The sequence below is a fragment of the Erinaceus europaeus genome, chromosome 1, assembly GCF_950295315.1.
Source record: "Erinaceus europaeus chromosome 1, mEriEur2.1, whole genome shotgun sequence".
Lineage (NCBI taxonomy): Eukaryota > Metazoa > Chordata > Mammalia > Eulipotyphla > Erinaceidae > Erinaceus > Erinaceus europaeus.
The window spans coordinates 19,861,163-19,886,558 of NC_080162.1; the positions used below are offsets into that span (position 1 = coordinate 19,861,163).

Sequence of the window (25,396 nt, forward strand, 5' to 3'; positions counted from 1 at the left end):
AATGACAAATAATACACAGACGCTCAGTACTGTTTCTTACAGATATCTGCATGTACTTTTAGATAAGAGCCTCTTAGTGGTCGATTAGTTTTGTCTTTATAATGCATTTCCTTTGGCATTTTCTTTTGTAAATATTTTTGATGAACAAGTTTAACAGCACAATTTTCTGATCCTAACAATATTGGTTAATTTGCCTTCTTAATTAAAATTTTACATTGTTTATTAATTAATTCTATATACATAAATAAATGCTATATAAGCATTGAGTGGTTTTTTTTTTAACATTTACTTATCCATATTTTATTGTAAATGAAAGAAAAGTTTCTATCAGACAAAGAAAAAGACAGACAAGCAAAGAGTCCCCTCTAGTATATGTAATGCTGGGGATTGAACCAGGAAGCTCAAGAATGCAAGGCTAATGCTCTACTAGTTGCCTCCCAGCCTATGGCTTAAAAAGTATACATGCAAGATAAAGAACCAGAGCATAACTCTGGCACACAGTTGCCAAGGATCAAACCCAGGACCTGAGGATCTCACGTTCTTAGGCCCAGTGCTATAGCCACTGTGCTACCTCCCAGGCTGTGAGAAATATGGGTTTTAATTAATTACATTTCTGCGCCATGTAAAAACTTTACAGCAATAGCCCAGGGAGGTGGTACAGTGATTACAACGTTGGGCTTGGGAACAGAAGGCCCCAGAGTAGTGCTTTGATTCTTTCCCTCCTTTTCTCTCTCTGCTACTAATAAATAAGTAGATGGATAAATATATTTTAATTTTATATAAAGCCTAAAGTATTGCTATCATATAAGAATTAGGACAACATATCAAATGGCTATCAGTAGCAGAAAAATCAGACTAATTATGGGACAGGTCTAAGACAAAGGGACAGTGGAGGAAAACCAACACTGTACAGAAATTTCAGTTCACATTTGCATCACTATAACAGCAGATACTAACAAAACAAAGCAGAGAAATCTCTAGATTTTAGGATGACAATCGCTCCAATTATTATTACTCACAATAGGTAAGATAGGTCCTTACCTATTATAGTATACCATTAGGTCTCTGCGAATACTGGAATTTCTAATGTTTTCCATTTTAATTGCAACATTATGTCATAATATTTATAGTATCATGCTATTACCATATTTTCCATTTTTATGTTAAATATTTGATTAGTTGATATATTTTCTCATAAATTAGCATTTTGTCTATAGTCACATTGCTTTGCAATGAAGTAAACTGTATTTTTATTAGTCAGTTTGAAGAGATAACTCAAAATATATAGAATATAGTAGGAGGTAGGCGGTAGCGCAGCGGGTTAAGTGCAGGTGGCGCAAAGCGCAAGGACTGGCTTAAGGATCCCGGTTCTAGGCCCGGGCTTCCCACCTGCAGGGGAGTCACTTCACAGGCAGTGAAGCAGGTCTGCAGGTGTCTATCTTTCTCTTCCCCTCTCTGTCTTCACCTCTTCTCTCCATTTTTCTCTGTCCTATCCAACAATGACGACATCAGTAACAACAACAATAAAAAACAACAACGGCAACAAAAGGGAATAAATATTTTTAAAAATTAAAAAAAAGAAAATACTAAAAATATATAGAGAATGTTGATAAGTACTAGCTTACTACATGCTGAATATGTAAAGATAATTTAAAAAATTTTAAAAAGTAACTAAAGTACCTAATGTCTTGTTTTTGTTTTGTTTCACAGTGCCTTGTTTAGTGGCCTCATCTTCCAGGATCAGCAAAAACATTGAATGAAAAAGCAAAGAGTGGTCTGGAAGGTGGCGTAGTATAAAGCATTAGACTCTCAAGCATGAGGTCCCAAGTTCAATCCCTGGCAGCACATGTACCAGAGTGATGTCTGGCTCGTTTTCTCCCTCTCTTCCTTTCTCATTAATAAATAAAATCTTAGAAGAGTTTTAGAATGTTAAAAAAACTAATAAAAAAAATTTTGTTGGGAGTCTGGCGGTAGCACAGCGCGTTAAGCGCACGTGCCGCAAAGCGCAAGGACGGGAGCAAGGATCCTGGTTCGAGCCCCCGGCTCCCCACCTGCAGGGGAGTCGCTTCACAGGCCGTGAAGCAGGTCTGCAGGTGTCTGTCTTTCCTTCTCTCTGTCTTCCCTTCCTCTCTCCATTTCTCTCTGTCCTATCCAACAACGACGACATCAACAACAATAACTACAACAACAATAAAAAAAAACAAGGGCAACAAAAAGGAAAATAAATAAATAATTTTTTTTTTAAAAAAATTTTGTTTCTAATACATGGTGGTCACCAAAGTCAGAAACAAGAAAGGGATAAATAAAAAACAGAAAAATTAGAACCTGGAATATCTAGGAGGATATATATGTAAAAATAAGTACTATGGCACTACTATGAATAGAGTAAAAAAAAACACCCCTAAAAAACTCACAGACCAGGAGCTGGGTGGCTAAGTGGCGGTGCACCCGGTACAATACACACACTAATAAGTGCAAGGACCCAACTTAACCTACCTGTAGGGAAACTTCAAAGCAGTGGGGCAGTGCTGTACATGTAAGAGGCACTGATTCAAAAAACAGAGGGGGTGGAGGGGGCAGGGGAAATGAGAGGAAGTCAGTTGAAAAAAATAAATAATTAAGCAGGGAAGATAGCATAATAATTACGCAAACAGACACTCATGCCTGAGGCTCCAAGGTCCCAAATTCAACCCCCCACACCACCATAAACTAGAGCTGAGTCTCTATCTCTCTATAACTTTCTCTCTGTACCTCCCATTAAAAAATTAAATAAAACATTTAAAAGACGAATTTTCCAAAGAAACCATAGCAATCTAAACGTGTAGGCAAAGCACTACACAATAGAATATACAAAAAACAAAACCTGACAGAACTGAAAATAGAAATCACAGTTATGTGGTACGGAAGATGCCACAGTGGATAAAGCATTGGGACGCTCAAGCATGAGGTCCTGAGTTCAATCCCCAGCAGCACATGTACCAGAGTGATGTCTAGTTCTTTGTCTCTCTCCTCCTGTCTTTCTCATTGATAAATAAACAAAATCTAAAAAGAAAAAAGAAATCCCAACTATAGAGCTGGAGAGGTAACATAATAGTTGTGCAAATGACTTTCACACCTGAGGCTCCCAGGGCCCTGATTCAATCTCCAGCACCGCCACAAGCCACAGGTGAGCAGCACTCTGGTTCTCTCTGTGTGAATCTTTCTATCTCTCGTTACAATAAATAACATATCTTTTACAATCATAGTGAGCTATTTCAACAAAGTCATTCCCTGTTCCCAATACTTATTTATTTATTTGTTTGGATAGAGACAGAGAAATCAAGAGGGAAGAGGGAGAAAGATAACCTGCAGCACTGCTTCACTGCTCATGAAGCTTCTCTCCTGCAGGTTGGACCTGGGGCCTGAACCCAGATCTTACACGCTGTAACATAGAGGGCCTACTGGGTGAGCCACTACTAAGATCCCAAAGCCTTCCTTACTAAACAGAAAGACAGCAAGGACAGAGAATTTAATATTCAACCAGTAGGGTGAGGCAGAAAGCAAACTGGCTATGCTAAAAAACTTTCACTCCTGAAGCTCCAAGGTCCCAGGTTCAACCTCCCTGCATGACCACAAGCCAGAACTGACTAGTGAGTGCTCTAGTTAAAAAACTTAGCCAGTCGATCTAAGTTTACCAGTTACACATCTTACAAAGTATGTATTCTTATTTAACCAAGTCTATATTTTCTTTTTTGTCTACTGGGGTTTTTTTGGGGGGAAGTTACGAGAGATAGAGCCCAGAGCCTCGTGCATGTTCTCTATGTCCCAGCCCCGATTTCTGCATTTCCTATTGGTGTCTTCTTTTAATAAAAAAGGTGGATACTGGTGAAATAATACTGATGTTTATAAATTAAAAATTAAGCCTGTCAATCTGCCATTACTGTCCCTATGTGTATTATATGAACTTTTTTCTATGCAGGTATAAATATATATGTACAGTTTTAACTTTATAAAAATGTATCAATTTGTATAGTTATGCAACTGTTTTATTCAATTCAATGACATATACTGCCAACCTTAGTAGCTAGTTATGCGTAGATCTACAGATGCAGTAATAAAAACATTCTCAAAAACATCATGTTCTTTGACAATATAAATTCCCTGAAGTAACAAAGACCTATTATACTCAGTTTCCAGATACAAAAAAGTCATCAGATTAATGTTAAATAACAGCAGAAAGAATAAAACTCTATCTGAGGGGGGGGGAAAAAGTAGCAAAAAAGAATTGGAAGAACTCCATAAAACTAGGGAGACAGCGTAATGTTCAGGCGAAAGATTTTCAAGCCTGAGACTCCAATCATAGCGCCACCATAAACATGAGCTGAGCAGTGCTCTGATGTTCTCTCTCTCTAAAATAAATGAAACATTTTTAAAAAGAAAGAACTATATAGACAATAAAGGGAATAAAAATATACATTTTATCATAATTATGTTTTCCAATGTATTATTATAAGAACTCCACAATCTAGCTGGCATCATCAAATAAATTAAAGATAAGAGCCACTCTACTGTTAACGGGTGGAAATTCCATCAGTTACAGATATTTGTTTCCAAGAAAGAACTACTCACAGCTGTTTCTCTTTTTGGGAGATCTGTTTCTGTAGACTGTCGGATTTACTCTGACATTCTTGGAGCAATTTCCTGTCCTCATCTTCAGCATCCATTTGCGCCTTCTCTGCTTGCTGCAATCTGGTGTAATTCAAATCAACTTTGGGTAAAACTGAGGCTAGAACTAGGGTGTAAAGGGGTGAAGAAGACAAATAAAAGAAAAATGGGGAAATAGAAACATTTCTAAATGAAAACAAAGTTTGGGGGAAACTCACAAACTCAAACGTGAAAGAGCCACACAATGTCTAGAAGTTGTTTTGTGATTTTTTTTCAATATAACATATAATATGCCCAGATTACTAGCTTCAAATTTGTTTTATTTCTTATTCATAATTAACAATGCGAAGCAATACAGCCTTTACCACATATGTAGAGAGCATAATGAGATTTTCAAAGTATAATAGGTGTATTAGTGACTTTTTACAAAACCATAAAAAGCACAGTATTTGTGTCTAAGCTACGTGGAGAATTGACACTGTGATCTATTCTGCTGAGATGTGTATGCCAGGAATCAAGTGTGCTACAAGGCCAAGAGCGTAGACCCGTAACTGCTTCAAATAAAAGCCAAGTGTCCTCTATAGGATCTTTATGCAATTAGTGAACTATACCAAAGCTGTATTTACGTGTGTACATGTTTATGTGCTTGTGTTTTAAGATTTAAAAAAATTGAATACTTGTTGGCAACATCTCCTAAATATTATGATTATCCCTCATCATTCAATTTTTTGTAACTCTTTTTTTTTTTTAATTTTTTTTACCAGAGCACTACTCAGCTCTGGCTTATGGTGCTGTGAGGAACTGAACCTGGGGTTTTGGAGCCTCAGGCATGAGAGTCTATTTGCATAATCATTATGCTATCTACCTCCACACTGAATTTTTTTAAATTAGGGAAAATATGATTTTCACTTTTTCTATTTTTACTTGTAAATCACTCCTTCTTCCTGTGCTTACTCCCTGCTTTCTATAGCCATCTATTTTTCTTAAGAAACTTCTATTCAATAAACAAAACAAAAACAAAAAAAACTTGTTTCTTCTTTCCTCCCATAAAAAAAAAATCACACTAATGAGGTAACCCTCAAACATTTCATAATTCCTAGGAAAAGTTCATTTTAAATCTAAGTTAGAAATATTAAAGTAAGCATATAGGGCTTAAGCATTTCTTTAAGTTTACATTAATTAAAAGTCTAAGTGAGGTAGGCCTTGAAGTTGTGCTATCAGCAGCGTCAAAGAAGGAACTGCAAAAACTAAAGTGTGAAAGCACACGACGATGGCCAGTCTGGAATGTGAACTATTTTAAAACAGTAAAAGTCAGTAAAGGAGTCACTAGGTAAAGAGTGGAAACAGGTTTTATCTATTTAAAAAAAAAAAAAAAAAAGAGTGGAAACAATTGGGGAGGGAGAAGTCTGTACCAACATATTACCAAACCAAAAGTTAACTTGTGTTAAAGTTTTATATTTTCCATCAAAAAGCAGCTAAAAAGATAAACTGTATTTGAAAAGCCTGACCTCCAAAGGGTCAATACTCAAATCAGCCTTTGTGCACGAAGTTTGAAGAATGTGTTTCTAGAAGTCCAGGCGCACCCACTCGGCTTCATGGCCGTGTACTACCACAGGAGCTGATCAAGAAGCGTACAGGGCTCCTAATACCCTTTGAGAATATGCAAATAGTATATATTTTTTCTGTTTAATGTATTATAAAGGTGTTAATTCTCTTTTAGTCTCTTTAGATACAAGTGTCTTTCAAGAAGTGTACAGGGCTCCTAATGCCCTTTGAGAATATGCAAATAGTATATATTTTTTCTGTTTAATGTATTATAAAAGTGTTGATTCTCTTTTAGCCTCTTTAGATACAAGTGTCTTTCAGAAAGATATATCTTTGACGAGCTTGTACTGGTCCTGTGTGTCACTGCTGGCACATTTCACCAACGACATTGCAATTGTTCTAGTTTGAGTTAACAAATCATTGTCACTTCATAATGGAATGGACAGAAATCAAAGACAGAAAAAGATAATAAAGATGTTCAAAATGTAAAAATGGGGGTAAAGAAAACAAAAAAGAAAAAAGAAGAAAGAGGATGTCAATAAAAGAATATTCATGTCAGGAAAGCATTAATAGTTATGTTTTGCATAAGTAGATTCAAAGAAAGCAATGGTAAGACACATGTTGGCACCAACATGACAAGTCAATGGAAACACATTACATTTTCCAACAATAAAAGTGAAAAATGCCAATACAAAACAGTCCAATTTAAATAAAACTATTTCTTGGGCTGGGGTGTGGATCCTAGTTCAAAAAAACGCAAAACTAAGCTGCCAACTCAGAAAGGTTGATTTCAGTTAAAAGAAATGGTGAATGACAAAGGATATGACAATTAATATGCATGGAAATCGATCAGAGATAACCCCACCATGGATAGTGTTCTTCCCCTCCCCCCCAAAGATTTGTTTGTGTATTTGTTTTATGTAATAGACTGAACCATATTAAATTGCCAGTATTAGGTCTTTAAAAAAAAAATGGCAACTTCAAATGAATTAGCCTAATATAAAGCAACTTGATTCCATGCAACAACCAAAACAAAAAGGCAAAATTCTGCTGGATTAAGAAATAAAAAGTCCCAAATTAAATTTTTGTACAGTTTCTCGTGACAGGTATCAAAAGTGCCAAGTAACAAAAAGGGGGAGGGGAGGAAAAAAGAAATCCAGAATAGATATGCTGTACCTTTGTTCCAGCTGCCTCATGGCTGCAGTAATTGTGTTGGTTTTTTCTTCTAGTTGAGCCATTATTTCATTTTTTTCTTTCAAACCATCCTCTGAACCCTATTTATAAAAACATAAAAGCTACAGTGGTTTTTGTTTTTACTTTTACCAGAGCACTGCACAGCTCTGGCTCATGGTGGTGCTGGGGGTGGGACCTGGGACTCTTGCTACCTCAGGCATGTAAAGTCTTTTTGCTTAACCATTATGCTATCTCCTCACTCTGATTTTTAAACTTGAATATTTCTTAGCTTTGCATTTCATGTTGCAATGGTACTGTTACTTTGAAATGAGCCATGAGGCCAGGTAGTGGTGCACTTGATTAAGCACACGTGTTATAGTGAACAGGGACATGGGTTTTAGCCCTTGTTCCCCTCTGGCAGGAGAGGAGCTTCACAAAGTGTAAAGCAGTACTGCAGATGTCTCTCTCTCTCTCCCCATCTATTTTACCCTTCCTTCCCTTCAGATTTCTGTCTCTAGCCAATAAATGAATAATTTTAAAAAAGAAAAAAGATAGTTATTTATTTATTTATTTTGCCTCCAAGGTTATTGCTGGGGCTCGGTGCCTGCACTATGAATCCACTGATCCTGGAGGCCATTTTCCTCCCGTTTTGTTGCCCTTATTGTTGTTGGATAGGACAGAGAGAAATCAAGAAAGGAGGGGAAGACAAAGAGGGGAAAGAAAGACAGACACCTGCAGACCTGCTTCACCGCTTGTGAAGTGACCCCCTCCCCTGCAGGTGGGGAGCCGGGGGCTCAAACCAGGATCTCTACACGAGCACTTAACCCACTGCCTTACCGCCCGACACCCCCCCTCTCCTCTTTTTTAGATTAAGATATTCTCATAGCAATCAGGCAGGTGATTTGGTGGTATGTAAAGCACAGGACTTGCATGCGAGGTCCTGGGTTCTATCAACATATGCTCTGATTTCCTTATGAAATAAATAAATAAAATGATAAAGAATATTTTATATATAGGGTCAGGTGGTGGCGTACCTGGTTAAGCGCACACATTACAGTGCACAAGGACCCAGTTCCCAGCCCCTGGTCCCCACCTTCAGGGGGAGAGCTTCACGAGAGGTTAATCTCTGTCTCTACCCAATAATAAATCAATAAATATTATATAAATAAATAAAAATTTAAAAATAAATCTTAAATTAAAAAAACAAAACTCAAAGCAAGATAGCTCAAGAGGCAGTTCTCCCAGGGATCAGCATTCATGAGGACTTGGGGTCAGGCCCCATCCAGGATGGGGGGGGGGCTGCGTATGTGCAGGGAGCTTCGCAAACAATGGGGCAGTGGAGTAGTGTCTGTCTGTCTCTCACTCTGTCTCTCACCCTCTATCAAAAAGGAAAGAAAAACTGGCCACAGGAGCAGCAGAGCTGTACAGGTACCAGGTTACCTGGTAGCAAAAACAAAATGAATCAAAAGCAAACGAAAAACACCATAGCTGATCTGGACGGTATACCTGCTTTGTCATAGGCACAACCTATATTCAAGCTTGGCCCCCCACCACACTGCAGAAAGCTTCAGTGTTGTGGTATCTTTCCATCTCTCCCTCGCTCTCTTAAAACATTGGCCTAATGAAGACACCACTGAGGCAAAACATCTCTTCAGATCCTGGCATCTCTGAATGGAAGCGGGATTTCCAGGCCAGTAGGAGAGAAACTACCGAGGACACAGAGAAACCGTGGTGGGAAATTACAACCCATTTATGAATTGGCAAAAAGGACAAAATTGCTGAAAAGGACAAATGAGAGCCGAGTGCCACCAAGTGGCAGATGCTACAGTGATTCCATGTGGACTTCCCTGGGCAGACAAGCTCACCAACACCCTGGAAACCCACGTATCCAGAGCTCTACGCCATGAAAGAAAGACAGAAACAGACTAGGAGTATAGATCACCCTGCCAATGCCCATGCCCACGCCCAGCAAATAAGCACTTACAAAAGCTAGAACTCCCACTCTCTGCATCCCCAAAAGAATTTTGGTCCCTGGGAGCTGGGCAGTAGTGCAGCAGGTTAAGCACACGTAGCGCAAAGCGCAAGGACCAGCGTAAGGATCTGGGTTCCAGCCCCTGGCTCCCCACTTGCAGGGGAGTCAGCAGGTCACAAGCGGTGAAGCAGGTCTGCAGGTGTCTTTCTCTCTACCTCTCTGTCTTCCGCTCCTCTCTCCATTTCTCTCTGTCCTATTCAACAACGACATCAATAACAACAATAACTACAATAATAAAAAACAAGGGCAACAAAAAGGAATAAATATTTAATAATAATTTTGGTCCATACTCCCAGAGGGGGAGAAATGTTGAAGGAAGATGGCCAGAGGGCTCTGAATTCCAACTCCATCATGGGGGGGGGGGGACACTCAAAAGCAGTAGGTGTGACTCAGAAAGGAAAAGAAGGGAAGGGGGTAAATGACAGAGGATCTAGTGGGGGTTGTACCGTTATGCAGAAAACTGAGAAATGTTATGTCTGTACAAACTATTATATTTACTGGTGACTGTAAAACATTAATCCCCCAAAAAATGGGAGAAAAGATTAAAAAGAAGAAGAGGGACATAATGGCTATGCAAAGAGACTTTCATGCCTGAGGCTCAGAAAAAGGAAAAAAAAAAAAACACTAGTATAGTCATAGGTCCTTTGAAATATAACTAAAATAGGCCTATTACTATATACAAAACGGAGACCCCCAAATCTTCAACTGCACTATTCCAACCTTTAGGTTCATTATGATTAGTCAAAAATTTGTTTGGCTCTATATGTTAACTCTTCTTTCAGCCACCAGGTTCCAGATGCTACCATGATGCCAACCAGACTTCCCTGGGCAGACGACTCCACCAATGTGTCCTGGAGCTCTGATTCCCCAGAGCCCCACCCAGCTAGGGAATGAAAGAGACAGGCTGGGAGTATGGATCGACCCGACAATACCCATGTTCAGCTGGGAAGCAATTACAGTAGCCAGACCTTCCACCTTTTACACCCCATAATGACCCTGGGTCCATACTCCCAGAGGGATAAAGAATAGAAAAGTATCCATAAACTACTGCAAAATATATACCTGAAAGCAGAAGTACACTAGAGTTTGCAGTGAGTACCTCCCTAACACTTCCTCTCCACTATTCCAAGCTTGGGATCCATGATTGCTCAACAAATTGTTTGGCTTCATATGTTAACTCTGTTTTCAATCACCAGGTTCCAGATGCCACCAGGATGCTGGCTAGGCTTCCCTGGATTGAAGACCCCACCAATGTGTCCTGGAGCTCAGCTTCCCCAGAGACACACCTTACTAGGGAAAGAGAGAGGCAGACTGGGAGTATGGACCGACCAGTCAACGCCCATGTTCAGTGGGGAAGCAATTACAGAAGCCAGACCTTCTACCTTCTGCAACCCTCAATGACCCTGGGTCCATGCTCCCAGAGGGCTAGAGAATGGGAAAGCTACCATGGGAGGGGGTGGGTTATGGGGATTGGGTGGTGGGAATTGTGTGGAGTTGTACCCCTCCTACCTTATGTTTTTGTTCACTAATCCTTTCATAAATAAAAAATTTTTAAAAATTTAAAAAAAAAAAAGAATAGAAAAGCTATAGGGGAGGGAATGGGATATGGAGTTCTGGTGATGGGAATCGTTTGGAATTGTACCCCTCTTATCCTACGGTTTTTGTCAGTGTTTCCTTTTGTAAATAAAAATATATATAAAAAATATTTAACTGCTAATGAAGAAGCAAGGGAGAGAAAGGAAAAACAGAACAACACTCTGACACAGGGGATACTGGGGATCAAGCTGAAACTCAGGACTTCATGCTTGAGAGTCTAACAGTCTATAGTCAACCCACCATGCACCTGTTTGGTTAATCTTTGTTGTTTTGTTTTTAGCTTTATTTATTGAGCAAGAGAGAGGGAATGGGAGGGAGAGAGAGAGAAAGAGAGAGAAGCCAAAGCACCAGTGTGCAATAAGCACTGAACCTAGGGCCTCACGCATGCAAGCCTAGAACTCTACTTACTATGCCACCTCCCTGGTCACTTGCCTCTCCTTTTTTTTTTTTTTTTTTAATTTATTTCTTTATTGGGGAATTAATGTTTTACATTCAACAGTAAATACAATAGTTTGTACATGCATAACATTCCCCAGTTTCCCATTTAACAATACCACCTCCACTATGTCATTTATCATCCTTCATGGACCTGTATTCTCCCCACCCACCCACCCCAGAGTCTTTTACTTTGGTGCAATACGCCAATTCCATTTCAGGTTCTACTTGTGTTTTCTTTTCTGGAATGTTGTATTTTGTCAAAGGCTTTATCTGCATCTATTGATATGACCATGTGGTTTTTGGTCTTGCTTTTGTTGATGTGGTAGATCACACTGATTGATTTACTTATATTAAACCAACCTTGCATGCCTGGAATAAACCCCACTTGGTCATGATGAACAATCTTTTTGATATACTGCTGTATCTGGTCGGCTAGAATTTTGTTCAATATTTTCGCATCTATGTTCATCAGAGATAGTGGTCTGTAGTTTTCTTTTTTGGTTGTGTCCCTGTCTGCTTTTGGTATCAGGGTGATATTGGCTTCATAGAAGCTGGAGCGGAGTATTCCAGTGTCTTCAATCTTCTGGAAGACTTTTAAAAGTAGAGGTATTAGTTCTTCTTTGAAGGTTTTGTAGAATTCATCTGTAAAACCATCTGGTCCAGGACTTTTATTTTGGGGGAGATTTTTGATAACTGTTTCAATTTCATTAGTTGTGATGGGCCTGTTCATGTTACCCACTTCCTCTTTACTTAGTTTAGGAAGTTGGTAGGTATCTAGGAAACCGTCCATTTCTTCCAGGTTCTCTAGCTTGGTGGCATATAGTTGTTCATAGAAGCCTCGCATGATATGTTGAATTTCTGCAGTGTCTGTTGTGATATCTCCTCTTTCATTTACTATCCGATTTATTTGGGTCTTCTCCCTTTTTTGTTTTGTGAATCTGGCTAAAGGTTTGTAGATTTTGTTTACTCTTTCGAAGAACCAACATTTACTTTCGTTGATCTTTTGTATGGTTTTCCTATTCTCAATGTTATTTATTTCTGCCCTAACTTTAGTGATTTCTGACCTTCTGGTTGCTTTAGGGTTCCTTTGTTCTTCTTCTTCTAGGTCTTTAAGATGTGCAATCAGGCTGTTTATTTGTGCTTTTTCTTGTTTCCTAATGTGTGCTTGTATAGCTATGAACTTCCCTCTTAGGACTGCTTTAGCTGTGTCCCAAATATTTTGATAGCTTGCGTCTTCATTTTCATTGAACTCTCGAAACATTTTGATTTCTTCCTTGATTTCCTCTTTCTTTGACCCAGAAGTTGTTAAGAAGTGTACTGTTGAGCTTCCACATTTTGGCACTGTTACTAATCTTTTGTTGATTGTTAAGTGTTAGTTTAATTCCACTGTGGTCTGAGAAGATGCTTGGGATGATTTCAATGCTCTTGAATTGGCTGATGCTGTCTTTGTGGCCTAACATATGGTCTATCCTTGAGAATGACCCATGTGGATTTGAGTAAAATGTGTATTCCAGTTTTTTGGGATGAATGACTCTGAAAATGTCCAATAGTTCTAGTTTATCTATCTCTTCATTTAGCTCCCTTATGTCTTTATTGATTTTCTGCCTGGATGATCTGTCAAGTTGAGAGAGTGGGGTGTTGAAGTCCCCTACTATGATTGTGTTACTGTTAATATATTGCTGTAGCTCTTTCAGTAGAAGTTTGATGTATTTAGATGGCTTCTCATTGGGTGCATAGATGTTAATAACTGTTAAGTCCTCTTGATTGACTGATCCTCTGAGCATTAAGTAGTGTCCATTCCTATCTTTTTTAATCTTGTCTATTTTAAAGTCTATCATGTCAGATATGAGAATAGCTGCTCCTGCCCTTTTTTGTGGGCCATTGGCTTGTATGATAGTAAGTCTGTGTTTGTCTTGTTGAGTTAGGTGGGTTTCCTGTAGACAGCATATTGTTGGGTTGTGTTTTCTGATCCATCTTCCTACTCTGTGTCTTTTAATAGGTGAATTCAGGCCATTGACATTTATTGATATCAGAGATTGAAGATATTTTAACGCCATTCTTGTAGAGTTTTAGAATGTTTTGATATATGTCCTATTTGTGGTGGTCTGGTTGTTTATAGGAGACCTTTCAGAACTTCTTTCAGGGCAGGCTTGGTGATAGTTGATTCCTTTAACTGTTGCTTGTCTGAGAAGGTTTTGATGCCTCCATCTAGTCTGAATGACAGTCTAGCAGGATATAATATTCTTGGCTGAAAGCCTTTCTCATTGAGCACTCGATAGATATCTTGCCATTCTCTTCTGGCCTGTAGTGTTTGTATGGAGAAGTCTGTTGCTAATCTAATGGGTTTTCCTTTGTAGGTGACTCTTTGTTTTTCTCTTGCAGCCTTCAGGATCCTTTCTTTATCCTTATAACTTTCCATTCTAAGTATGATATGTCTTGGTGTCTTTAGGTCTCGGTTAATTCTGTTTGGGATCCTCTGGGCTTCTTGAATCTTTATGTCTTTGATGTTGTCTAGACTAGAGAAATTTTCAGTTATTATGGCCTGGAAAATGCTTTCTTCCTCTCCTTCTCTTTCTTCATCTGGTATGCCAATAATGCATATATTGTTTCTTTTGAAGTCATCCCATAGGACTCTGTTGTTGTTTTCAGCATCTCTTAATCTCTTTTTGAGATCTCTTACTTTTTAGTTGTCTCTAATTCATCCTCAATCTTGCTAATTCTGTCTTCAGCCTCATTGATTCTATTCTCTCTGCCCTCTACTGCTTTCTGGAGTTCATCTATTTTGTTGCCCTGCTCTGATACTGTTTTAGCTTGTTCAGCTAGCTGTATTCTTAGCTCAGTGATTTCAGCTTTCAGCTCTCTAATAACCATGAGATAATTAGTATTTTCTTCCATATTCTCATTTGTTGTTCCTGTATTTCTGATTATAATTTTTTCAAATTCTTTACTCACTCCTGTTATTATTTCCTTAGCTAATGTTTGGATGTTGAACTCGTTATTTTGTGCTTCACCCTCTGGAGGACTTTTAGCTGGACTCTTGTCCTGGTTCGATTCTCCAATATTTCTTCTTGTTGTTTTAACCATTTTATATATTATGTTATGAGTTCCCTTTATAAGTACTTTTCAAATTATTGATCACTATTGCCTGGATTGACTTGTGTCTAAGTAAGTTAATTAAAGGGTTCACAGTGGCAGAAGTTAACAGTTGTTTCAATAGTATTTAAATCTCTGAGTTGGAGCTAAGTGGTTTAAAACCCTCTTTTTTTTTTCTTTCCTGTAGGCTATGGGAGCCTGAGGGCTTTTAAACTATCAATAGGCTTCAGCTTAATCACTGACTGCTGACCAAGAGATAAAGCAGGGTGTGGCAGAGATAATCCAGTGGTTATGCAAAGAGACTTTCACAGCCCCTCAGCTATGCCACCGAGGTATAGGTATAGGTCTTCTCCTGAGTTTCCTGGTTAGATCTCTGTCCCCTGGTATCCCTCCCTGTCGCTGCTCCAGATTCTGAGGATAGTAGCAGTGGAGACTCAGAGTTGCACTTGGTGAGTCTCTGGGGAGTCCTCTCCTCCCTTAAGCTGTCCCCTTGGTGGAGCAGACTGGAGGTGGTGTCTCAACTGATAAACTGCTGGACTGTTAGCAGTCACTTAATCTCTCCTTAGGCCCCTCTCTCCTCTCTGTCACCAGCCACGCGTGTTGCGTGTTTGTACTCACCGGTGATTTACTGGGTTCCTGTGGTCATTCTAGTCCTGTCTTGTTTCGGTCCCGGGTGGTCTCCTTTGGTATTCCTAGTTGATCCGGGAGAGGAGAGGAGAGGAGAGGAGAGGAGAGGAGAGGAGAGGAGAGGAGAGGAGAGGAGAGGAGGGGAGAGAAAGCGATCTGCTGCTCGTAGCTCCTCCTCCGGAAGTTGAATCTTGCCTCTCTTTTCATCGCTACACTTCTTCTTTTTCAAAATTTAATTTAATTTTTATGTTTATTATATATATTTGCCCTTGTTGTTGTAGCCTTGTTGTGGTTATTATTGTTGTTGTTGATGTCATTCGTTGTTGGATAGGAGAGAGAGAAATGGAAAGAGGAGGGGAAGACAAGAGAGGGGGAGAGAAAGACACCTGCAGACCTGTGAAGCGACTCCCCTGCAGGTGCAGAGCGGGAGGCTGGAACCCAGATCCTTACACCGGTCCTTGCTCTTTGCGCCACGTGCACTTAACCTGCTGCGCTACTGCCTGACCCCCTTAATTTAATTTTTTAAATTTTATTTATTTTATTTTTTTAACCAGAGCACTACTCAGCTCTGGCTTTTGGTGGTGTGGAGACCTAAACCTGAGAGTCTGCAGCATCAGGAATGATGAGAGTCTTTTGGCATAACCATTCTGCTTCTCCCCAGCTTAAGGTTTATTTATTGTGGTCGGGTAGGTGGCACAGTGAATAAAGCATTAGATTCTCAACCATGAGGTCCTAAATTCAATCCCTGGCAGCACATGTACCAAAGTGATATCTGATTCTCTCTCTCTCTCTCTCTCTCTCCTTTCTCATTAATAAATAAATAAAATCCTTAAGAATTATTTAAAATTTTTTTAAAATATTTATTTTCCCTTTTTGTTGCTCTTGTTTTTCATTGTCATTGTAGTTATTATTATTGTTGTTGTTGATGTCGTCGCTGTTAGGACAGAGAGAAAGGTCCTTGCGCTTTGCGCCACGTGCGTTTAACCCGCTGCGCTACCGCCCGACTCCCAAGAATTATTTATTACCTGGAGCCGGGAGGTGGTTCAGCGGGTTTAGCACACACGGTGGAAAGCACATGGACCAGCATCAGGAAACCGGTTCGAGCCCCCGGCTCCCCATCTGCAGGGCCTACGCTTCACAGGCAGTGACACAGGTCTGCAGGTGTCTATCTTTCTCTCCCCCTTTCTGTCTTCCCCTCCTCTCTGGATTTCTCTCTGTCCTATCCAACAATGACAGCAATAACAACAACGATGACCATAAACAAGGGCAACAAAAGGGAACAAATTTTAGAAGTAAATTAATTTTAAAATTATTTATTAGCATGAAGAAGAGAAAGAGAGAACCAGAGCATCATTCTTGTGCAGGGGCCATGCTAATCTTCCAATTTAGTTTATGTGCTGCCAAGGCGAGCAAGGGGAGCATCATTCTAACACATGTGATAGCAGGGGTAAAGCTCTGAACCTCTTGCTCCCAAGTCTAATGCTCTAGTCACTGCACCGCCTTCCTGGCCACTCTTTTTTTCTACTTCACAAGTGAATGAGCCCAGAGCCTCATATACTTACAGATGTTCTCCCTAGGTCAATTTTTTTCATTTGGGGGGTGGGGTGGGCTGAGTGGTGGTGCACCTGATTTTTAGTGCACATGTTACAATACACAAGGATCCAGGTTCGAGCCCCTGGTCCCCAACTGCAGGGGGAAAGCTCTGAGAATGGTGAAGTAGTGCTGAAGGTGTCTCTCTGTCTCTTTTCCTTTCTATCTCCCCCTTCTCTCAATTTCTGTCTCTATCCAATAAATAAAGAAAGATAGTATAAAATAAATATATAGAGAGAGGTGACACAATAGCTCTGCTCTAAGATCCATGGAGCTCCACAACCCCATCTATCGTGCCCCATGTGTATGATATCTTGAACCCAGAGCCTCATGTCACTCTCTACTGAATGGTCTAGCTTCTATTAATACAACTCTTTTAAGTTTCCAATTTAGAAAAAGTAAAAAAGCTTCTGATTTTTATTACCAATATGGCACAGTCAATATAAGCTCACCTCTTAAAAACCAATCCCTTTGTACAAATCCATCATCACTTTATATAACAAGAAATTCCCGACTTTAAGAACACCACTTACCTGCAACTTCTGATACATCTCTATGTTGATTGCTTTAACTTCCTCTAGTTGTTGTCGAAGGCCTATCAGAGCGTCTTGTTTCTCATGAATATCTTTCTCCAGCAACTTCATGGCAAGTTCAGTCTCATGTTTCATACTGACTTGCACTGCTAGCTCACTCTCCACATCCTGAAATTTCAACATATCCTGAATTCACACACCATTTTAGGATGTCAAAGTTAGATGCACAATAGTCAGTGGCATCAGTTTCACTGAATGAAACTTTCATTCAGTGCGTAGGCTAATCCTTTCAAGTTGTAAGTGCCACTAAAAGGAATTAACCAGGGGAGTCGGGCTGTAGCGCAGCGGGTTAAGTGCAGGTGGTGCTAAGCACAAGGACCTGCATAAAGATCCTGGTTCAAGCCCCTGGCTCCCCACCTGCAGGGGTGTCGCTTCACAAGCGGTGAAACAGGTCTGCAGGTGTCTCTCTTTCTCTCTGTCTTCCCCTCCTCTCTCCATTTCTCTCTGTCCTATCCAACAACAATGACAACAATAATAACTACAACAATAAAACAACAAGGGCAACAAAAGGGAATAAATAAAAATAAATATATAAAAAGAGGAATTAACCAGGTAGTATAGAGGATAATGACTGGTTTTATCAATTTGTTTTAATAATGTGATATTTCAATTATTAATTTATAAAATTAAAAACAAAATTTTCACATGAATATTTTCCTTAAAATGAAGGCATTTTCTAGATTCTATGACTTATTATCTACTGGCTCAAGAAATAAATATTTGTATGCCTAAAGACCCAGACTGTGGAACAGTAGACAGTGTTGATCTTACAGATGTCAGGTTCCAAGTTCAATCCTGGCATCTCCTATGCCATCATGACACTCTGGCCCTCATTACTGGATATCTATCTACCAGTCTGTCTGTCTATCTATCTCTATCTCCAATATGAAACAAATCAGGGAGAAGCTTTGCAAATGATGAAGCAGTGCTGCAAGTGTCTCTCTTTCTATCGCCCTCTCTAGCTCCCCCCTTGCCTCTCAATTTCCGACTCTCTATCCAATAAATAAATAAAGATAATTAAAAAAAAAACTTCTTGATCTCAAAGCTTTCATTATTTCTCTTAGCTTTGTATCAAAAGGAAAAGAAATTCCCCAACACTAAAGACATATATCAAGAGCCTGGTGCTCACTGCACTAGAAGGAGCTTTGATGTTGTGGGTGTCTTCCCTCTCTCTCTCCGTGTCTCTCTCTCTCTCTCTTTCCTACTTCTGGGAGGTGAAAACATAGTGATGACCAAAACATAAAAACAAACAAACAAACAAAAAACAACTCTACCTGAATGGCAGTTATATACATATTTATATTTCGTCAGCTCAACTATACATTGTATATAATTCATAATATATATATTTTTTTCATTAGCTATAACTCTTTGCAGGTATTTTATTATTTAATAGAAAACTGAATATATATGGATTTTATATGACTATTTTAAACATACAACTTTATTATATAGCTTTGGGGATGGTGCTCATGCATTCTCTCTCTTTTTTTAAAGATTTTATTTATGGGAGGTGGGCGGTAGCCCAGCAGGTTAAGCACAGGTGGTGCAAAGTGCAAGGACCAGTGTAAGGATCCTGGTTTGAGCCCCCAGCTCCCCATCTGCAGGGAAGTCACTTCACAGCCAGTGAAGCAGGTCTGCAGGTGTCTCTCTTTCTTTCCCCCTCTCTGTCTTCCCTTCCTCTCTCCATTTTTCTCTGTTTTATCCAACAAAAATGACAGCAATAACAATAATAACCACAACAATAAAACAACAAGGGCAACAAAAGGGAATAAATAAATATTTTTTTAAAAAGATTTTATTTATTTATTTATTTATTTATGAGAAAGATAGGAGGAGAGAGAGAAAGAATCAGATACCACTCTGGTACATGTGCTGCCAGGGACTGAACTCAGGACCTCATGCTTGATAATTTAGTACCTTAGCCACTGTGCCACCTCCCGGACCACCACCACCCCCCTCTCTGCATATCTTACATTCTATCTGAATTGTTAAAGTTCTAGTTATGACAAAAGTTTTAAAAGGGAGCCAGGCAGTGGTGCAGCGGGTTAAGCGCACGTTGCACGAAGTGCAAGAACCGGAGTAAAGATCCCAGTTCGCGCCTCCGACTCCCCACCTGCAGGGGGCTCGCTTCACAAGCAGTGAAGCAGGTCTGCAGGTGTCTATCTTTTGCTCCCCCTCTCTGTCTTCCCCATCTCTCTCCATTTCTCTCTGTCCTATCCAACAACAATGACAGCAATAACAACAACAACAAAAAGGAAAAAGTGGTGTGAAGTGCAAGGACTGGCTAAAGGATCCTGGTTAGAGCCCCAACTCCCCACATGCAGGGGCGTTGCTCACAGGCGGTGAAGCAGGTCTGCAGGTCTGTCTTTCTCTCCCCGTCTCTGTCTTCCCCTCCTCTCTCCATTTCTCTCTGTCCTATCCAACAACGACAGCAATAACAACAACAATAATAGTAACAACAACAACAACAATCTATTGTGTTGTTCCTGATAGGAATGGCCGGTAACAATAGAGAGAGGGATTTATTCGAGTTCTAGGCCCAACATGTTTGTTTGGGAATCTCAGGACTCCCCGAATAGGACCCCAGCTGATGGGGTGGTCAGTGTTTCCTTTTTATAAATAAAATAAATATTTAAAAAAATTTAATGAGAAAAAAAAAGAAAACAAAGGGGAGTCAGGCAGTAGCACAGCGGCTTAAGCTCAAGGACCAGTGTAAGGATCCCGGTTCGAGCCCCGGCTCCCCACCTGCAGGGCAGCTGCATCAACAAGCTGTGAAGCAGGTCTGCAGGTGCCTGTCTATCTCTCCCCGTCTTCCCCATCTCTCTCCATTTCTCTCTGTCCTATCCAACAATGACAATAATAATAACTACAACAATAAAACAACAAAACAAGGACAATAGGGAATAAATAAATATTTAAAAAAGAAAGGAAAATCACTGATATAGTAGGAACTTTTAATAGACATTGAAAAAATTAAAAGGGTTAAATTTACTGTCATATACCAAGGAAGATAAAGCTAAAAGATCAGTGATACCGGTTTAACGGTAATTTAATTCTGATGTAACCCACCCAGCTGATCAGTGATACCGGTTTAACGATAATTTTTTAATTCTGATATAACCCACCCAGCTGATCAGTGATACCGGTTTAACGGTAGTTTTTAATTCTGATGTAACCCACCCACCTACCTGTCGTAGCTGAGACTCATCTCGAAGTTGCCGCCTGGCTTCACTGTACATTTCATCCAGCCCCTGTCGAGAATGCTTATATGTCTGAAGCTCAGTTTCCACATCTACTTTGGTAACCTACATACAAAACATAAATATTCTATTCCACTAGTAATACATCACAGAAAAACCTAATTTTTTCAAAAGTCCAAAAAGTGGCAATTTCTGACACAATACTTTTTGCAATCAGTCTAAACTTACCTCTAGTTGTTGCTGTGTTTTCATTAAAATCAATTTATTTTCACTTCGTAATTGATGATTTTCTTCTTGGAGCTTGATGATGTTATTCTTTGCAATTGCTAGCTAAATATCATGAAAAGGGAAAGAAAAGTATTTTTAAAAATTTACTTATATGTGCTTTATAGCTTATGTTCATAGCTATAAACAGTAAAAAATAAAATCCTAAAATCAGTATCTCTCATATTTACAGAAATTTTTCTAATAAAGCTACATTTTACTATACCAAGATATCAATCTTTTTTTTTATTATCTTCATTTATTGGATAGAGACAGCCAGAAATCGAGAGCGAAGAGAGTGATAGAGAGGAAAAGTCAGAGAGGGAAGGGAGGGATAGAGAGGGTGAGAGACAGAGAGACACCTGCAGCCGTGTTTCACCACTTGTGAAGCTTTCCCCCTGCAGGTGGAGAACCTGGGTCCTGGCACACTATAACATGTGTGTTCAACCAGGTGTGCCATGACCCGGCCTCTCAAGATATAACCTTAAGAATTGTACTTTCATTTATTTTTATACTCTTCTCTCTTCCATTTCTTTTTGTTAGCTAAAACACATCAAGCTAATTTAAACATCATACCTGAGGCTCTAAGGTCCCAGGTTTAATCCCCAGTATAACCATAATCCAGAATTGAGCAGTACTCTGGCTCCTCTCTCTCTAATTTAAAAAATAATTAATATATTTTTAAATTATGCTTATCTGATTTACAATATATCCTCAAAAGAAAACTGTCTAAATACATAGAGAATTATGAATGAAACAATAAGATTAAAAGACACAAACATCTACAAAATGAGCAACTTTTGCTATAACTGGAAGTGTAAGATAGGCATTCATGATATCAAACAGGATTCCCCATCTAGAGCACTGAATGATCACCAGAAATGTGAGACACCTGCCATCACTGGCATTAGCCACCAGTGGCCAAGGCACTAGCTCGGCAGCAGGGCGTCTAGTCTGCCTTGCATGCAGAGGCCCAGGGCTTCACTCTTGGCAAATATGAGGGTGAAAAAGAGTAGAACTACCTGGTAGTGAGTTCTTTGTGTACTCATGTTTCTCTCTCTATCTCTCATGAAGTACACAGATAAGTAAAGCTATGAATGACTAAGAGGCACGGCTCTAGGACCAAGGATGAAAAGAGGAAAAGAAAACCAGACATTCTGCCCCAACGTGAATTTTCAAGTAAGTTTATGACCATTCTGTCAGGGATACAACTTGAACTTCACAGTATACCCAAGGTCAAGAAGAAGCAAGCTGGTGAATAACTCTCTCTCATGGTCCCAACCAAAAATTCAACTATCAAAATGAAGATGGAGTCATACCAGTCATCATGCAGTTTCTGGTTTGGAAAAATTAGGCTACCGGGTGGTGGCACACCTGGTTGAGCACATATTATTACAATGTGCAAGGACCTGGGTTCGAGCCCCCGGTCCCCACCCGCAGGGGGAAAACTGCAAGTGCTGCAGGTGTCTTTCTGTCTCTCTCCATTTCTATCTCCCACTACCCTCTCAATTTCTGGCTGTCTCTATCCAATAAAGATAATAATAAATTTAAAAAAGAGAAAAAGAAAAGAAAAATTAGGCTAGTTCTTCTAAAAAAAAAAAAGTATTTTGGGCAGGGGAGATGGCATGATAATTATGCAAAAGACACTCCTGCTTGAGGCTCTGAGCTACCAGGTTCAATCCCCAGCACCACCATAAGCTGAGCAGTGCTCCTGTTCCTCGCCTCTCCTCTCCTCTCCTCTTTCTCTCTTTCTCTAAATAAATAAAACTAAAGTTTTAGAAAAAGAATGAAGCATTTTACATAATATAGAAAGATACTTAACACTAATAACAAGTTTCTTCCTCTAGCCTAAATCATTCTGAATAGAAAACAATAATTCTATGGTATTTATGATTTATTTACCAGGGGATCTCTCAGCTCTGACTTATGGTAGTATGGAGACTGATTTAGGGACCTCTGAGGCCTCAGGCATGAGAGTCTGCTGCATAAACTGTTATGCTCTTTCCCTGACCAATTCTATAGTTAGATTTAAGAAAAATCTAAACAGCAACTTTACAAAAGTAATATAAAAAAGATAAACTTCTGATCCTGGGACCATTAGACAACCTTCACAATACAGGAAATCAGACCACATGGGATACATTTTGCTTTGAGAAGCTACAGAAAAAAAAAAAGCTCATGACCATGAAGTCACATTTATAAAGAAAAATAAGCTAAAAAGCAGAACAAGAACATTATCATTTTAACAAGGATTTCCAACAACAGATGACTCACTAGCTAAATACAAAGTTATCTAGGTCTTAAAATGAGAATCAAAGTTTACTTATCTACAGATGAATTTGTATGGGTTTAATTTGGACGGGGGGGGCTCATTCTTTATAAATAATGAATGCTTCAAATGCAATGTCTCATACAGTCTCACCTGAGAATTGGCCCAAGAATTTCTATAGAACTTATGCTCATCAATTACAACAACCTGAAGCACATCCTAACATAATAATGAAAATGTTATGTGTGGGGAGTTGGGCCGTAGCGCAGCAGGTTAAGTGCACATGGTGCAAAGCGCAAGGACCGGCTTAAGGATCCCGGTTTGAGTCCCTGGCTCCCCACCTGCAGGGAAGTCACTTCACAAGCGGTGAAGCAGGTCTGCAGGTCTCTATCTTGCTCTCCCACTCTCTGTCTTCCCCTCCTCTCTCCATTTCTCTCTGTCCTATCTAACAGTGACAACATCAATAACAACAACAATTATAACTACGACAATTAAAACAAGGGCAACAAAAGGGAATAAATAAATATTAAAAAAAAAAGAAAATGTATGTGTGTACCTTATACATTCACATTAAAAAAAAATCACGACTACTAGGTCCATGAAAGATAATTATTGATAGGGCACATAACAATACCTCTTCAATCAGCTTAGTATTTGATTTTTCTAATGAATCAACTCTTGAATGAAGACTGCTGACTGTGCTGCTGAAATTAATAAAGAAAAGAAACTCATTCAAGAAATGACACAAAGGCAAGAAAATTGTGACATGCAGGATTCATTATGTTGACTAACATAAACCAACTGCCTTGTCAGAATTTTTGAGCATAGGATATTTCATTTAGTTGAATAATTTAATGAGGTTAGGATAGTAATAAGCACTAACAAAACAATTTTTTTTCCCTCTTTTTCTTTTTTCCTTCCAGAATTATTGTTGGAGCTTGGTGCCAGCACTACGAACCCACCTGGGCTCCCAGTGGCCATCCCCCCCACCACCTTTTTTTTTTTTTTCCGTTCTTGTATTATTGGACAGAACAGAGAGAAACTGAAAGGGATGGGGAGATAGACCCCTGCAGACCTGCTTCACCTCTCATGAAGCATCCACTCCTCCTGCAGGTGGGGAGCGGGACCTTGAACCTGGGTCCTGGCATAGCTCTTTGTGCTTAGTATTATGTGCACTTAACTAGGTGCACCACCACCCGGCCCCAACATTTCTCTTTAAAATAATTTTTTATTTTTTATTTTACTTGATAAGACAGAGAAATTGAGAGGAAAAGAAAGAGAGAAATGGAGATAGATAAGACAGACCTGTAGGACTGCTTCACTGCTCGTGAAGCTTCCCCTCTGCAGGTGGGGACTGGGGACTCAACCCTGGGTCCTTGACCTTGGTATGGGTGTGATCAACTGGTGAATAGCACCAAAACTCATATAACAAATACAAAATATTTAAATATAAGCTTCAGAAAGAAGTATTGACACCTTAGCTTAACTAGTAAAATAAGAATATTTTCCATCCATATTAAATCTTTAAAAATATACGGAGTAGGGCACCAAAGTAAAAACCCTGGGTGGAGGCTGAGGGTGTATGTGCAGCTTCATGGGAGGGGGTTGTGACACAGTCTTTTCGTGGTGGGAATGGTGTTTATGTACACTCCTATCAATTTGTAGTCAAATAAACCACTATTTAGTTAATATGAGAGGAGAAAAATTGAATGTCTCAAATTTTTTAAAGCACAGACTGAGTCTTAATACAAAGGCTGAGTCTTTGATAGGTTGCCTCTCTTAAAAGCCTAGACCAGGGAGAACAGAAGCAACCGGTGGCACAGCTACATGCAAATAATGTCAAAGGACATAAATTATGGTGATGCTGTGTATGATACAGCAAGTCCTAACAAAGGGATATTTCAAAATCAACCCAATCGCCAAATAATGTGACTATAGTAATAACTATCTATTGTCTTCTTAAACCCTAAGACAGCAGGATCCTCCCACTTCCTCTTTAGAGCCTATATATATATATATTTTAATATTTATTTTATTTATTTATTCCCTTTTGTTACCCTTGTTGTTTCATTGTTGTAGTTATTGTTGTTGTTGTCGTTGTTGGATAGGACAGAGAGAAATGGAGAGAGGAGGGGAAGACAAAGAGGAGGAGAGAAAGATAGACACCTGCAGACCTGCTTCATCGCCTGTGAAGCGACTCCCCTACAGGTGGGGAGCCGGGGTTCAAACCAGGATCCTTATGCCGGTCCTTGTGCTTTGCGCCACCTGCGCTTAACCCGCTGCGCTACAGCCCGACTCCCCTTTAGAGCCTATATTTCCCCCAGTCCAG

General features: G+C 39.5%; 1 protein-coding gene across 4 annotated transcripts in view; it reads right to left on the reverse strand.

The window, feature by feature from the left end:
* RUFY2 (RUN and FYVE domain containing 2) overlaps positions 1-25,396 on the reverse strand; it is a 68,710-nt gene that overhangs the window by 13,351 nt on the left and 29,963 nt on the right. Inside the window, exons 8-13 of one of the 4 annotated variants that reach the window (XM_007524161.3) lie at positions 23,702-23,771; positions 20,763-20,864; positions 20,523-20,639; positions 17,272-17,439; positions 7,366-7,463; positions 4,609-4,728 (exon numbers count right to left, since the gene is read on the reverse strand). In XM_007524161.3, the coding sequence (XP_007524223.2) occupies positions 4,609-4,728; positions 7,366-7,463; positions 17,272-17,439; positions 20,523-20,639; positions 20,763-20,864; positions 23,702-23,771 (675 nt within the window). Of the gene's footprint in view, positions 1-4,608; positions 4,772-6,423; positions 6,616-7,365; positions 7,464-17,271; positions 17,440-20,522; positions 20,640-20,762; positions 20,865-23,701; positions 23,772-25,396 lie in introns of those variants that run through there. The other 3 variants (XM_060195524.1, XM_060195650.1, XM_060195644.1) reach the window with 3 other exon arrangements.